Here is a 16,033-nt window from a genome sequence, read left to right on the forward strand (position 1 = left end):
CAATCAATCCACTCAAGATTGGTGTATTCTTTGGCTACAAGGACAAACCGCAGACCTTCATGAAATCTAACTTTATTTATAAATTCAAGTACCTGGGATGTCCCGGTATCTATGTTGGATCTTGCCGTAGGTTACGGCAGGTGAGATATTGTACCCATGTGGGATACAGTTTTAGAACGGGTCAGAAACTTAGTAAACCAGAATTTTCTGATGTAAAGAACCATGCCTCCATATGTAAAATCGAAATAAATAAGCATTTCTCTATTATTGGTGGAACAAGCCATAGTGATTACCTAACTACCATTGAGTCTTTATACATCAAACGGCTTGTTCCGTCTTTGAATTCCAATATTTCCGGTTCTCCTCTTTATCTAGCATAACTGAAGTCGTAGGGTGGGGTCAGGTCTCGGTCATTCGTTGTTCTCCTTCTCCTCTGAATGGTTTGTTGAGCACTGGTTTCTTTTTTACTGTACACATTTCAAGTTATATTAATTTTAATTTTTGTAAATAACTTTTTTCTCCTAACTTTATTTTTAAAATAGTTTTTTCGTAAATTTTAACGAACTTTGTTATATTTGCAGATTGAAGATGCACATAGTAAATGTGCAAAACGTCTTATTTGAATAAATTACCATGGCCTTTTGATGTGTTTTGTGGACCCTGCTGTATGCCTTTATATATATATATATATATATATATATATATATATATATATATATATATATATATATATATATATATATATATATATATATATATATATATATATATATATATATATATATATATATATATATATATATATATATATATATATATAATATATATATATATATATATATATATATATATATATATATATATATATACACATATATATGACTTTTTATCAGTAAGCTACAAACGTCCTTTAATATCCAATTACTGACCTCGGAAATAATATATTTTCATATATGTTTGCCGAAGGGGAATTTTAGTTGACAATAAGTTCGTCATCTTGTAGGCCGAACCAGCTAAAGACGAGAACTCAGGACTACAGTGGACGCATTTTAACCCACGCGCCAGCAAGTGAGGTATAAGTGGATATCGTCTTCCCATATACAAATTGCCCGTCGAACTCAGGTGTTTGTATTTGAGACGATATTCACCCACCTCTGCCATGCTAACCACGTAGTGCGTTTGTCGCATACAGCCATATTATGACTTTTTATCACATCACCGTGATTCATATTCAATCAGTAAGCTACAAACGTCCTTTAATATCCAATTCGCTCTACCTCGGAAATAATATATTTTCATATATGTTACCAAAGGGGAATTTTTTAGTTGATAATAAGTTTGTCATCTCGTGGGCTCGAACCAGCAAAGACAAGAACTCAGGACTACAGTGGACGTATTTTAACCCACACGGCCAGCAAGTGAGGTATAAGTGGATATCGTCTTCCCATATACAAATCGCCTGTCGAACTCAGGTGTTTGTATTTGGAGACGATATTCACCCACCTCTGCCATGCTAACTACGTAGTGCGTTTGTCGCACGCAGCCATATTATGACTTTTTATCACATCACCGTGATTCATATTCAATCAGTAAGCTACAAACGTCCTTTAATATCCAATTCGCTCTACCTCGGAAATAATATATTTTCATATATGTTACCAAAGGGGAATTTTTTAGTTGATCATAAGTTCGTCATCTCGTGGGCTCGAACCAGCGAAGGCAAGAACTCAGGACTACAGTGGACGCATTTTAGCCCACCGGCCAGCAAGTGAGGTATACGTGGATATCGTCTTCCCATATACAAATCGCCCGTCGAACTCAGGTGTTTGTATTTGGAGACGATATTCACCCACCTCTGCCATGCTAACCACGTGTGCGTTTGTCGCACGCAGCCATATTATGACTTTTTTTTATCACATCACCGTGATTCATATTCAATCAGTAAGCTACAAACGTCCTTTAATATCCAATTCGCTCTACCTCGGAAATAATACATTTTCATATATGTTACCGAAGGGGAATTTTTTAGTTGATAATAAGTTCGTCATCTCGTGGGCTCGAACCAGCGAAGACAAGAACTCAGGACTACAATGGATGCATTTTAACCCACGCGGCCAGCAATTGAGGTATAAGTGGATATCGTCTTCCCATATACAATTCGCCCATCGAACTCAGGTGTTTGTATTTGGAGACGATATTTACCCACCCTCTGTCATGCTAACCACGTGAATGCGTTTGTCGCACGCAGCCATATTATGACTTTTTATCATATCACCATGATTCATATTCAATCAGTAAGCTACAAACGTCCTTTAATATCCAATTCGCTCTACCTCGAAATAATATATTTTCATATATGTTACCGAAGGAATTTTTAGTTGATAATAAGTTCGTCATCTCATGGGCTCGAACCAGCAAAGACAAGAACTCAGGACTACAGTGAACGCATTTTAACCCACACGGCCAGCAAGTGAGGTATAAGTGGATATCGTCTTCCCATATGCAAATCGCCCGTCGAACTCAGGTGTTTGTATTTGCTAACCACGTAGTGCGTTTGTCGCACGCAGCCATATTATGACTTTTTTTATCACATCACCATGATTCATATTCAATCAGTAAGCTACAAACGTCCTTTAATATCAATTCATCTCTCTCTCTCTCTCTCTCTCTCTCTCTCTCTCTCTCTATATATATATATATATATATATATATATATATATATATATATATATATATATATATATATATATATATATCTATATATATATATATATATATATATATATATATATATATATATATATATATATATATATTATATATATATATATATATATATATATATATATATATATATATATATATATATATATATATATATATATATATATTAGGTAAGCTTAAATTATTTTCTTTATTTGCATTACGTAAATTTAGATCAGCCTTGTTTTTCTAGGTTTAATATCTACTTTTTATATTATCGAACTATCGTTTTAACGAGTGTTTTTCTGTTTTTACGAGTGTTGATGAACGTCTCCTTAGTGATGTCTGGACGTCGGAGCTCGGCTCGAGTTAATTCGGGCTATAGCCCTCCCCTGACATACTATCCCTTCAGCAGCTGATTGATTTCTGGAATTTGGTTGACGATTGTTTGGCAGCTTTTTGGACCACATTACGGATCTTCTCTTGGACTGTTGTTCGCAGGTCCTCTTGTCACCTGCGACTTGAGTGTTTCCTGCTTTGAGCCGCAACTTACTTGGGTCCTTCATATGAGACTCACGGTACTCCTGCCACCTGCAACTTTAGTGTTTCCTGCTTTTCCCTGTTGAGGAGGATTCCCAGGGAATTGGTGCCGTCGCTTTCTCCCGGGACTGATGGCGATTTGCCTGCTGTTTCTGCGTCTCTAATCAACTGTTTTCTGCTGTCAATCTGGGAGCTTGCTAGCTCGTGAAACGATCTGTAGGGATCGTTTCACGAGCTAAGAGGCTGACACTAGGTAAGACCAGGGTCTATACAGATAGGGTCTGTTCACGAGGTGGAGCTTAAACGTAGCCCCGCCCCTTGTGCAACGTCATCGTTGGACACGCCGGCCAGACTGTCGCCAGTCGCCTGACGCTATTCATTGTCATGAGCTACAGTACACCTGCTACACCTTCCAGCCTCCACACAGACTATTTATGAATAATGTCTGGTAATTGCGCTATCTTCGGTTGCTACAATGCCAGAAGGAACACAAAATTGAAAGAAATAAGATATTTCAGGTTTCCTCGAGACAAAACTATACAGAAAGCCTGGGTAATCCGCTGCAGACGTAGAGATAAAATTAATCTTCAAAATGCCCAGATTTGTTCCATTCATTTTCAGCAAGGTGATTTTGAAGATGAAGTAAAGTCACAGATACTTGGAGTTCCTCCTAAATGCTTGAAGAGTACATCTGTGCCATCAATTCATCTTCCTGAATGTAAGTATGACTCTGTCTGCAGTTTATTTATGTATGTATAACCTACTATTCAGTTCATGCTCTAAAACCATATGATGCTGTTTCCTTTTGTCAAACTTCTCGTGCTCCTTAGTTTAGTCCTGTTATACAACATTAAATAATCATATATAACACTGAATAGCAGTGTGATCTTTTGCTAATATGTTATATTCACAAACAAAGTTTTCAGCTATTTGGATCAAAAAGGAGACTAAGAATTGTATTTACCAGAAATAATTTGATTATATGTATATATATATATGTATATATATATATATATATATATATATATATATATATATATATATATATATATATATATATATATATATATAATATTTATATTAGTACATATTTTCATATGAACTAATTCATTACCTTTCAGCATCTGTAGGCCAGCAATCGGTAGTAGCCCATGTGGTTTTTTAAACTCTACCTAATTACTGGCTATTGCAGCAACGTCCTGACAGCACCCTCCACTGTCAGCATAGGAATAGGGAATTAGGTCACTGCCTCTTATAAAGTGATTAATCATTATGTAAACGAATCTGACCTCTTATTATTTCATATTAATGTCTTCAGTCTTAATTCACAAGCTGGCTTAAACATGGCTCAGATTTGTTTTTTATGGTTTTATGTCTAAAATAACCTCTTCGTGACAATCCTGTTATGATATCAAAGAACATGGGATCCCTTTTCAACTCCTAAATCCTTCCCTTAGATTAGAATTTGAGTTTTCATCGTCCACGCCCTACTGCAGTAGCTCAGTTCATTTGATTTTCATTCAATATTTGAAATGAAAAAGAGAATCCAGATATGCTACATCTCACAGTATTCCTACCCTTTATGCCAATTAATTCACTACTCCAATTATTCTTGATAATGCACTTCATGTCCTATTGTTCATACCTATACAACAAAGTTCGGGGAGTTAATTTTTTTAGGGTCTGTCTGTCTGTCTGTATGCCTTTTTGCTTATCATAATTTGATATGGCTTTAGGTTCCACTTTTGAGAAGCTTTTGGGGCCCATAGTGTTTACACTGATTGTTCTTTGATATATTAAGGTCTTGAAGTCATGTTATCAATTCTAGTTATGCATAACAAGACGATATAATTCAGGACACACATCTCCAGTCAAAGAGGGCTCCATAGGATATGACTAATTATAAAAAGTATACGTACAAGATAACAATAAGATTAATAGAAATAATAATGTTATTTTTCTTTTATTTTGCAGCTTCTTCATCTGACGCAACTGTTGAAAGATCAGCAAGACTTGGAAAGCGAGATCACCAGAAATTTATCGATGCAATCATGGACCAAACAGAGATTACCGGAGAACTACCCAGACCTATGGATGATAGCAACATTATAGGCCAATCAGAAATAACTGGAGAGGAGTTCAGAAGGCCTATGAATCATTTCAAGATGACAGTGATATAGAGGAGGCAAATCATGAAAGAATTGATAAATCTAATCAGTCCGAGAAGAGCGATGATGGCGGTCAAAACGCACAAGAGAATTTGAAGCACAAATTGGGTATCCTAGAAGAGGAAAATGTACATCTAAGAAAAGACCTTATGGATAAAGATAGCAAATTGAAGGAACTAATGCAAGAAAATAATTATCTTCGAAAGCAATATAATTTTATCTTAAAAAAACAAAAGAATGAATTACAAGCTGAAATAAAAACCATATTGAGTCCTCTTTTTGTGAAACACAAATCAATGCTATAATCAGGGAAAAAGTTGGTTCCCATAGTCCTAACTGGAGTATTGATGATATATGTTCAAGTATTACATTACATAGTATTAGCCCTAAATGTTATAAGTATCTAAGGGAAGCAAAAAATTTCCCTTTGCCATCCATAACAACTATGAATAGACATGCCAAATCATTTAAATGTGAACCCGGTGTTTTGGTAGACGTTATATCATTGTTAAGATAAAAAGTGACACTTTAAAGCATGTTGAAAAATTGCTGTCCTATCATTTGACGAAATGAATATAGCAAGTGAATGGAGTTATGATAAAGGAGTGACACTCTGTACAAACCATACAACAATGTCCAGGTAATAATGCTAAGAGGTCTTATTGGCAGGTGGAAACAGCCTATCTTTTATGATTTTGATGAGTCAAATTTACACAATAAGTTGCTGAATATAATAGCTGAAATTGAAAATGCGGGTTATATCGTTGTTGCTATTGTTCATGACTTAGGACCTACTAATATGAGAATCTGGAAGCATTTTGGTATAGACGCAATTAACTCAAATAGAATTTCGTTCAAGAACCCATGTGCAGATAGAGAAATATTCGTTTTTGCAGATGCACCTCATATGCTCAAGTTATTAAGAAACCATTTAATTGACTCAGGATTTGTTTTAGCCAATGGGAAGTACGTATCAGCACAGTATATTCAAGAAATGATACGGCAAACTAAAAATGAACTTAAATTAGCTCATAAGATCTCAGAAATAAATCTTAATGTGTCAGGATCTCAAAGAGACAGCGCGTGTGTCTAGCAGCTAGACTTTTATCAAAATCTTGCGCTGCTTCTATTAGTTATCTAGGTGAGAATGGCATGTTAGAAGGTGATGACTGGGAACATACCTCAGACTTTATTTTACTTGTTAATGACTGGTTTGATGTTATGAACTCGTATGGAAAATACGGAGATGTCGAGTCACGAAATGCATTTGGAGTTAAAATAGATGCACAAACTGGAATACTTGATAGGATGAGTGAAATGATGAAAACAATAAAAGTGAAAAGTGAAAAACAAGAAGTCTTTAACCATTCCAAAAAGGGATAATATTATCCTGCAGAAGCATTAAAGGGCTGTTTGAGATGCTGCAAAGGCTGTTCCAGATAGAATACATAATAACGAGACGACTCAATCAGGATTGTATTGAACATTTTTTTGGCTGCATCAGGCAAATGGCAGGGAATCAAGATCATCCAAACCCCGTCCAATTTAAGTATAGACTCAGGAAATATCTGCTTCGCAAGAATGTCTCTCTCATGAGTGAAAAGAGTAATTCTAGTAGGATTGTAGAGAATACGGAATGTGTTTCAAGTGGTAGTATTTCAGGTAGGCCTGATCCATGTACATCATGTAGTAGTTTCCCTCACAATTCGTGCATTGCATCAAACGCAACAGGACTATCAAATGACTCCAATCTTGCTCTCGAATTATGTTTAACATCTATGCTATTCAGTGATTTTGAATTTCATAATAACGATGATGATGATGATGCAACAGCTTTATGTGATGATATCTGCCTAATTTTGATAACCCCATATCAGATGTAGGCGATAAGATTGAAGAAGAATCTTTAAGATACATTGGGGATATATGGCAAGAAAATTCATCACCAAATATCCATATCTAGGAACAAAAGATGGCACAACTACTGATAGCAACACATGGATTAAAAGTTTCAGCCGAGGGAATCTGTATTTTCCATCAGAACACTTCTACTCCCAACTACTTATTATGAGAAAATTATTCAAAGCTGTACATGAGGAGACACTACAGGATGGCAAAGACTGCGTAGTGAACTTGGTTTCGCAGCTAAAGAAATCAGAAAAACTATCCTTGCCTGATGAAATTGTGTATTCCTTTGCTAAAATTAGTATTTTCTTTAAAATCCGTCATTTAAATAAAAAACTTATCATAGAAAAAAAAGACAGTAGCACTAAGCGGAAGTTAACTAAGAAAATTAAAAAACACTCTCTTGAAAGAATTTGATTTATTATATGTTGTACAAAAATTTTTCAAGTGAAGACTATCCCTGAGTTGTTTGTTATTTGTTTCACCATTTTATTCCCTAAAGGACTAATATATTATATATATTTTCTTATGAAGTCAAATAAATGCAAATACCTTTTTGTACTTTTTCCAGAAAATATTATAATCGTTCGATGCACCTATAATGATTATTACCTTAATGTATACAGCATGTCAAATGTCAACTTAAGTGATATCGAGTATTTATGAGAAACTTTTTTCTTGAAATGTGCTCTCTGTATCACATTCTTTATCATTTATTCCTTTGATTCCTTACATGCTTCATTCTTATACTTTTGATATTTTTTTTTTTTTTTGTGTTTGTAATGAAGTCATGCAAATGCAACTTTTTTTTACACTGTCCTATATCCATATTTTCTATGTATTTATTTTATAACAATTAGCATTCATAATAAGATTGAGAAAATATAATTAACCTATCATTCTAACCTTTATCATAAAACAAAAACGTTTGTTTTTCAAAATGAGATATGAAAACAGTAAAAAGAATCAAGTACATTTCTTAACAATTATTTATAATCTTGATGATATTACTACCACAGAGAGAGAGAGAGAGAGAGAGAGAGAGAGAGATACGTGAAACCAAGTTGTCAAACTGTTATATAAAAATAAACATGAAGAGAATACACTTAATCAGTATATAGGTAAGCAAATGAAAAAGTAAAGAATAAACATATAAAGAAAGCTGCAGTAGCTGTGTTGAATTTGCTATATTTTATGTGAAAATAAAACAAGGTTTGGTGACTAAATGAGAGAATTGGTATTATAAAATCATCATGCATGTAACCTCTTTGTGTAACCTCTTTACAAATTTTATCAAACACACTATGTAATGGATTAAATGTACAAAAACTAAAAGTTTCTTTAAGTAATTCAATGGATAAGCCCGGGAGCAGTCCACTTGTGACGTCACAGTACTAAGCTCCGCCCCACCGCCGAGTTGAACAGACCCTATCTGCTTGGACCCTGGGTAAGACTACGTATCCTTGATTTTCGCATAGCATCACCTTCCCTTTTGTGTGGATGCTCTGGTGTTCATGACCTGCCCTGATAGCGGAATTGACGATTTGATCACGGCCCTGGAATTGTTTCTCCTCCGCTGCCTCCACCGATGTGAGAAAAACTGTATATATATAGCAGTTAGATTATTTAAGTATATATATATATATATATATATATATATATATATATATATATATATATATATATATATATATATATATACATGTATATTTCGTCACGTTTACGCTGTGACTTCATAACGTCACCCGATGGGTCATAAATATTCCAGATACGGTTTCATTTATTTAGCTTTGTGGTAATAGGTAGGGATAATAATTTTCTTGTTTTATTTTCTCTCCTTCCTTCTGTCTTTGATTTAGCATGAAGATAGTTTTGGTCTGGCCAACAAAGTGTTGGATCCAAACAAGTTATTTATTAATAATTGTCATTTCCTCCTTTATTATTTATCTTTCTTTGATAGTGTTTAGCTTTATTAGTTTCAGGAATCAGTGGGATTCTAAGGACCGGTATTTGTCCTTCCTGGTTCTTACCAAGGTTGATCTAAATTTTGTATTTATTAAGTATTAAATATTGTTGAGTTTTCTTGAGTGTTTGTTTCCGAAGACCTTTAGCACTGCGTTACATTTATTACTGACAACAATTCTATTATTAAATAAGAACTTGCATAACAACCCCGAGGGTTGTAACAATTTGGCGACCGTGATAGGATTGTTCTCATGTGTACTCAGTGTTTTGGTTTGTCGGACGGCACTTGGTTAATTTAACAATATTTTCTTTTGCTGTAGTTTTTACCTTTCTCCCCTGCTAGTTTCGGTACAATGGAGGATTTTGTGTTTGACCCAGCTGAGTTTTTAGGGTCGGCTGACTGTATAAAACATCTGCCAGTATTGAGTAAAAATGATTTGGTAAGTTGTGCCAGGTGGTTGGGTATTCCGTTGAGGGCAGCGGATACTAAAAATCAGTTGCTGGTAGCTGTTAAAAGTAAAATTGTTCAAGGTCTGGCTGAGGCTGAAAATTTGGTTAGGGAAACTGAGAGTGTAGGTGGTAGTGACTCAGAGCATGAGGGTAGTATGTTTGAGGAGAGATTGATGATGATGATGGAATAAGTGTCAACATAGGTCTAACTTTGCTTGAGGATCCTCCGCGGAAAGGAACTATTTTTGAGGGCCAGGCTAATTTGCCTCTGAAACAAAATATTTCCACTAACCCTTTTACATCTGTAGAAAACCCTTTGCCAGGAAATCCTCTGGCTCCTGTTCATCCTTTGGTGGAGTCCAAGGAGGACAATGAATTTAATTTGATTTGTAAGCGTATAGAATTGAGGAAGTTAGAATTTGAGGAGAACGAGAGGGCGAGGTGGCATGAATTGGAGATGGCCAATATTAAATAGAAATAGCTAGGCTGCAGGGTACCACTAATCATTTTAGTACACCTTGAGGCAACTTGCAGGATAAATTTAATATAGGTGCAGCCTTGAAATTAGTACCAGTGTTCGATGAGTTGAATGTCCCAGAATTTTTCAAGGCATTCGAACGTGTTGCCACCCGGTTGTCTTGGCCACCAGAAATGTGGGCAGTATTAATTCAATGTAGGTTGGTGGGCAAGGCAATTCGAGTGCATAATGCCTTGGAAGAAGGGATAGCTCGTGACTATCATACAGTTAAAGCATTAGTCCTCAAGGCAGATGATCTGGTCCCTGAGGCCTATCGCCTTAAGTTCAGAAACTTTACAAAGCAGTCCTCCTTACTTATGTCGAATTTGCTAGGACTAAAGAGGAGCAGTTTGATGATTGGTTAAAAAGCCGCCAAGTGGTCTCTTTCTCCTCTTTGAGGGAACTCATGCTTCTCGAAAATTCAAGAGGGCATGCAGCAAAAGAATTGAAGGTATATCTGGAAGAGGTAAAAGCCATTAATTTAGGTAAGGCTGCCCAAATTGCCGATGAGTTTGTATTGACCCATCGAACTGGGTCAGGTAATTTTGGGAGTAAGGATATGAATTTTCAATCTGTTAGGCCAAATGATTTTCAGAGGAAATCAGGGACTTTTACGAATAATTGTGGCCAGGGTAATCCATTAGTTAGAAATCATAGGCCCGATAGTAACCAGGAAAAGTCTCGAGTGGACAAGACACTCGTGTCTTTTCCAAGGAAAACAGGTTTAGTTCTGGCCCAGGTAATATGAATAATAGAGGTAGGGGACCTGCTGTTGGTGAAATAAGCAGGGACATTATCAGGCAGTGTAATTCCAGAAGAAGGTACCTCCAAAGGAGTTATAATAATCCTGTGTCGTTAATATCTACTTGTAAGCCTGTTGCCAGTAATCCCAAGATTGAAAAGAGTCTGATTTCTACTAGTAGTAGTGATAGTAGTAGTAGTGGTAGCCTGTCTTCTGGTAGAAAAGAGTTGTGACTCCTTTATGATAAGTATATTTGGCCTGGTAAATTAATGTCTAACTCTAAAATGATTGATGTAAAATTTTGAGGACACAGGGTCAGCCAGGTCTCTGGTTTTGAAAGAAACTTTGAAAGGCATAGTTGAATACTCAGGAATTTTGTTGTTCTGGGAGGGTTTCCGAACACGGTTGTTTCGGCTCCGTTAGTGGAGGTCAGATTGTCTTTCCCTGGTTATGATAAGGTGACAGAGTTGGCGGTTGTTGAGAGTCTCCCTATCCCCGGCATGGATGGCATTTTGGGTAATGATATGTTAAATAGTAAAGGACAGGTGTTGTTCCCAATATTGTCTGTGCACACCTGTCCGGTTGCTGTAACAATGCGTGCAGCAGCCAAGGCTGCAAATTTAATTGATAATGACGATGATTTAATCTTAAGTAGTTTAGAAGTAGACGTAGAGAGGCCCAGGTCTTTAGACAGTAGTAGTAGTGTAGTTAGTAATGTTTTGAGACCTGATTGGGACAGGTTGTCATTTATTGAAGCTCAGAAAAAAGAATTTAGTTTTGATTTAGGTGACACTGCGGATTTGACTAAACCCAGGTTTTGTGTAACTAATGGTTTATTATACCGGATTAGTTGCCCCTCTACTGATGACCTGAGCAAAACGTCTCGTATTGAACAAATTGTTGTCCCACCTCAATTTCGGAAGTCTATTTTGAGTCTTTCTCATGATGATTCTTTTTCCAGCCACTTCGGTGTATGGAAAACTTTTCGAAAGTTGGCAAAATGTTTTTGGTGGCCGGGATTAAAATCATCTGTGAAACGGTTTGTTAACGAATGTGAGGTTTGTCAGGTGATGGGAAACCCAATCAAATTATTCCTAACGCCCCTTAAATCAATTCCCGTGATCGGTGAGCCATTTGTAGAATTAGTAATTGATGTGGTTGGGCCTTTGCCTAAAACTAAGTCTGGATTTACCCATCTCTTGACAATTATGGATAGAGCATCTCGATCCCCTGAGGCCTTCCCGATGCAAAGGATAACTTCTAAGGCAGTGTTTGACAAATTAATTGAATTCTTTTCCAGGTATGGTCTCCCTCGTATTATTCAAACCGATTGCGGTACAAATTTTACGAGTAAGGTATCTAAGAGTAAATGTGCTGAACTGGCCATTCGGCACAATACTAGCGTACCTTATCATCCAGAGAGTCAGGGGGTGGTGGAAAGGTTCCACCAGACCCTTAAATCTATTTTGAAAAAGTATTGTTATGAACAAGGGGAGAAATGGGATAAAGGGCTTCCCTTTGCTCTCTTTGCTCTGAGAAATCACCCGAATTCTTCCAATGGCGTAGCTCCCTTCGAACTGGTCTTTGGGCACAAAGTACGTGGTCCTTTAGAAATTTTTCATGAAATGCTCGAGACTGGTCGACGAGGAGATGCGAACGTGGGAGAGCTTGTGGAGGACTTGAGAAAAAAATTATCTAGAGCCTGGAAATTTGCCCGAGAAAATTTGGTTTCTTCTCAGGCTGCTCTGAAGTTAAATTTTAACAGGAAATCTAAAGCACAGTCGTTTGAACCCGGAGAATTAGTTTTAGTTTTGAGTACTGACTCGGACAATTTCCTTGAACCAAGATATAAGGGCCCTTGGAAGGTGTTGAGGAAGTTGTCTGAGGTAAATTATGAAATAGAGGCTCCTGGGACCAAACGAAAGTGCCGGATATTCCATATAAATTGATTAAAATAATATACTTCAAATAGACAAGATCCTCTTGCTATTGTTTATGAGCCTGTGGCTGAGGTTATGGAACCACCTTTAGAGGATTCAGAGGATTTAATTTGTCAGGTGTCATCTGATGCTCTTTTTGATAATATCCAAAATTTAGAGGTTTTGAAGGAAGGGCTGGAGCATCTAGAGATTGCTCAAAGGAGGGGTATAATTATCTTAATTTCTTCTTTTCCAGATTTATTTCAGAATTCTCCAGGTCGAACTAGTTTTCTTCAGCATGATGTAGACGTGGGAAGTGCTTCTCCTGTAAAACAGAGTCCTTATCAGCTGAATCCCGTTAAGAGGGATATAGTTGATAAGGAGATTAAATATATGCTGGAGCACGATCTCATCCAACCTTCTGTTAGTCCATGGAGCTCCCCGATAGTCCTCGTTAAGAAGCCTGACGGGAAGTTCCGTATGTGTGTGGACTATCGTAAGGTTAACGCACACACTAAGAATGACTCTTTTCCTTTGCCTCGGATAGATGACTGTCTCGATCAGATAGGGGCCGCTAAGTTTATTACAAAATTGGATTTATTAAAAGGATATTGGCAGGTTCCCTTGTCTGATCGAGGATGAGAGATTTCTGCATTTGTCACTCCCTGCGGGCTTTACAAGTGTAAGGTAATGCCCTTTGGGACGAAAAACGCTGCATGTACCTTCCAACGACTTATGAACCGCGTCATTTGTGGTTTGGAAGGTACAGAAATCTATATAGATGACTTGGTAGTTCACAGCAACGACTGGCGGACACATATGTTACGGTTTAGGAAAGTGTTTGAAGCCTTAAGGGCCACCGGTCTTGTTGTGAATCTAGCCAAGTGTGAGTTTGGCAAAGCAAAGGTGTGCTATTTGGGTCACGGAGTGGGTTTAGGGCAGGTGGCACCTAAGCAAGCCAACCTCGAGGCTATTATAAATTTAAAGAGGCCGTGTAATGTCAGAGAAGTTCGGCGAGTCCTGGGAATGACTGGCTATTATCGTAGATTCGTGCGAAATTTCTCAGATCTTGCTCAGCCTCTTACCAAATTGTTAGAGAAAGGGCAGAGGTTTGTGTGGTCTCCTCAATGTGAGGAAGCATTTATTAAACTTAAGGTAGTGTTAGTATCTAATCCAATATTGACTTCTCTAATTTCAGAGACCTTTTATTATTGCAGTGGATGCCAGTGACATAGGTATTGGGGGTGTCCTCTTTCAAAGGAACGAGGCAGGAGAGGTTCACCCCGTATCATATTATAGTCGAAAATTACTGGCTGCTGAGAGAAGGTATTCCACCATAGAAAAGGAGGCCCTTGCCTTGGTCCGTACTCTTTTTGCATTTTCAGCCGTACGTAACTAAGTTTTCTTTTCCTATACAAAGTTGGACAGACCATAACCCGCTGATTTTCATAGAGCGTATGAAAGGAGCCAACCAGAGGGATTTTACGTTGGGCTCTTCAACTACAGGAATTCACGCTGGTGATTAAGCATGTGAAGGGAACTGAAAAATAAAATTCCAGACGCTCTTTCTAGAATTTAAGGTTGTTCACGTCTGGCCTCCCTCGTACCTCGCCCCGCTTCGCTTCTCCAATGGGTTTGCATAAAACTTTGGTTTGTAAACGTAAGCTTAAAAGGTGTGTGAATGGGTATGAATGTATCTTTAGTTTAAGATTTGTGGTATTCTCCATCTTTTCGAAATTCTAGTAACTTTTGATGATTTGTTCTGAACAGGAGACACTATTATTTTGTATATAACCTGTAGCGAACTAAATACGGCCGGTTACCACAGGTGAGGCCAATATGGTAGGGTTTGTTACGTGTAAATTTAGTGTTATTGGCTGAATTGGAGACAATCAATGTCTCTGGTGATAACTATTTTGTGTAATAGCTTGACTTTTGGTTTATTTTGGTTTGGTCTTCTCTGCTGGTTAGGCTGGTAAGTTTTCTATGCGTGACATTTCGATTTTTGAGATTCATGCGTTGTAGTGGTATTAATTAGAAATTTTATTTCAGATCTCAGGACCGATATTTTCCTTTGTCCTGTTTATGTATATGTTTGGTGTTGTCTTTTGAGTGATGTGTTAATCTTTTTCTTTTTACAGGATTGTTGTTTTGCATAGTTTAAAAAAATTACTCTATTGGAATATTTTTGTTTTGTTTTGGGGGAGGAAGATATTAGGTAAGCTTAAATTATTTTCTTTATTTGCATTACGTAAATTTAGATCAGCCTTGTTTTTTTTTAGGTTTAATATCTACTTTTTATGAAAGTCATTTTATGGCAAGATAGCCGTTGTTTTGAATGGGTATTTGTTTACATTATTTCTGAACTTTAATATCCGTTGTCTGGTAATTTCTAGTGCTTAACGTAAAGTGGCTTAATTTAACACTATTCAGTGTGGTTAGGCACCTCCTTCCCGTTTGTTTATATTATCGAACTATCGTTTTAACGAGTGTTTTTCTGTTTTTACGAGTGTTGATGAACGTCTCCTTAGTGATGTCTGGACGTCGGAGCTCGGCTCGAGTTAATTCGGGCTATAGCCCTCCCCTGACATACTATCCCTTCAGCAGCTGATTGATTTCTGGAATTTGGTTGACGATTGTTTGGCAGCTTTTTGGACCACATTACGGATCTTCTCTTGGACTGTTGTTCGCAGGTCCTCTTGTCACCTGCGACTTGAGTGTTTCCTGCTTTGAGCCGCAACTTACTTGGGTCCTTCATATGAGACTCGCAGGTACTCCTGCCACCTGCAACTTTAGTGTTTCCTGCTTTTCCCTGTTGAGGAGGATTCCCAGGGAATTGGTGCCGTCGCTTTCCCAGGACTGATGGCGATTTGCCTGCTGTTTCTGCGTCTCTAATCAACTGTTTTCTGCTGTCAATCTGGGAGCTTGCTAGCTCGTGAAACGATCTGTAGGGATCGTTTCACGAGCTAGAAACTGACATTAGGTAAGACTACGTATCCTTGATTTTTGCATAGCATCACCTTCCCTTTTGTGTGGATGCTCTGGTGTTCATGACCTGCCCTGACAGCTGAATTGACGATCTGATCACGGCCCTGGTATTGTTTCTCTTCCGCTGCCTCCACTG

The 16,033-nt window shown here is 37.3% G+C and overlaps 1 protein-coding gene across 1 annotated transcript; it reads left to right on the top strand.

Moving 5' to 3' along the window:
* Window positions 1-9,634: 9,634 nt before the first annotated feature.
* On the top strand, window positions 9,635-14,308 carry LOC136845681 (uncharacterized). Its single transcript, XM_067115827.1, has 7 exons — window positions 9,635-9,881; window positions 10,040-10,172; window positions 10,582-10,787; window positions 11,414-12,876; window positions 13,177-13,387; window positions 13,673-14,038; window positions 14,127-14,308. Exons 1-7 carry the CDS (start codon window positions 9,635-9,637, stop codon window positions 14,306-14,308), a joined length of 2,808 nt encoding a protein of 935 aa, XP_066971928.1.
* Window positions 14,309-16,033: the final 1,725 nt, after the last annotated feature.

The sequence above is a fragment of the Macrobrachium rosenbergii genome, chromosome 14, assembly GCF_040412425.1.
Source record: "Macrobrachium rosenbergii isolate ZJJX-2024 chromosome 14, ASM4041242v1, whole genome shotgun sequence".
NCBI lineage: Eukaryota > Metazoa > Arthropoda > Malacostraca > Decapoda > Palaemonidae > Macrobrachium > Macrobrachium rosenbergii.

What these genes read in the sequence shown, in the direction of transcription:
- LOC136845681 (XM_067115827.1), top strand. Translation starts at nt 9,635, where the DNA reads ATGGAGGATTTTGTGTTTGACCCAGCTGAGTTTTTAGGGTCGGCTGAC. An exon ending in TAGTGACTCAGAGCATGAGG is followed by an intron (nt 9,882 to 10,039) that starts GTAGTATGTTTG and finishes TTACATCTGTAG; the next exon opens with AAAACCCTTTGCCAGGAAAT. An exon ending in GTTTGTGTGGTCTCCTCAAT is followed by an intron (nt 14,039 to 14,126) that starts GTGAGGAAGCAT and finishes TTATTATTGCAG; the next exon opens with TGGATGCCAGTGACATAGGT.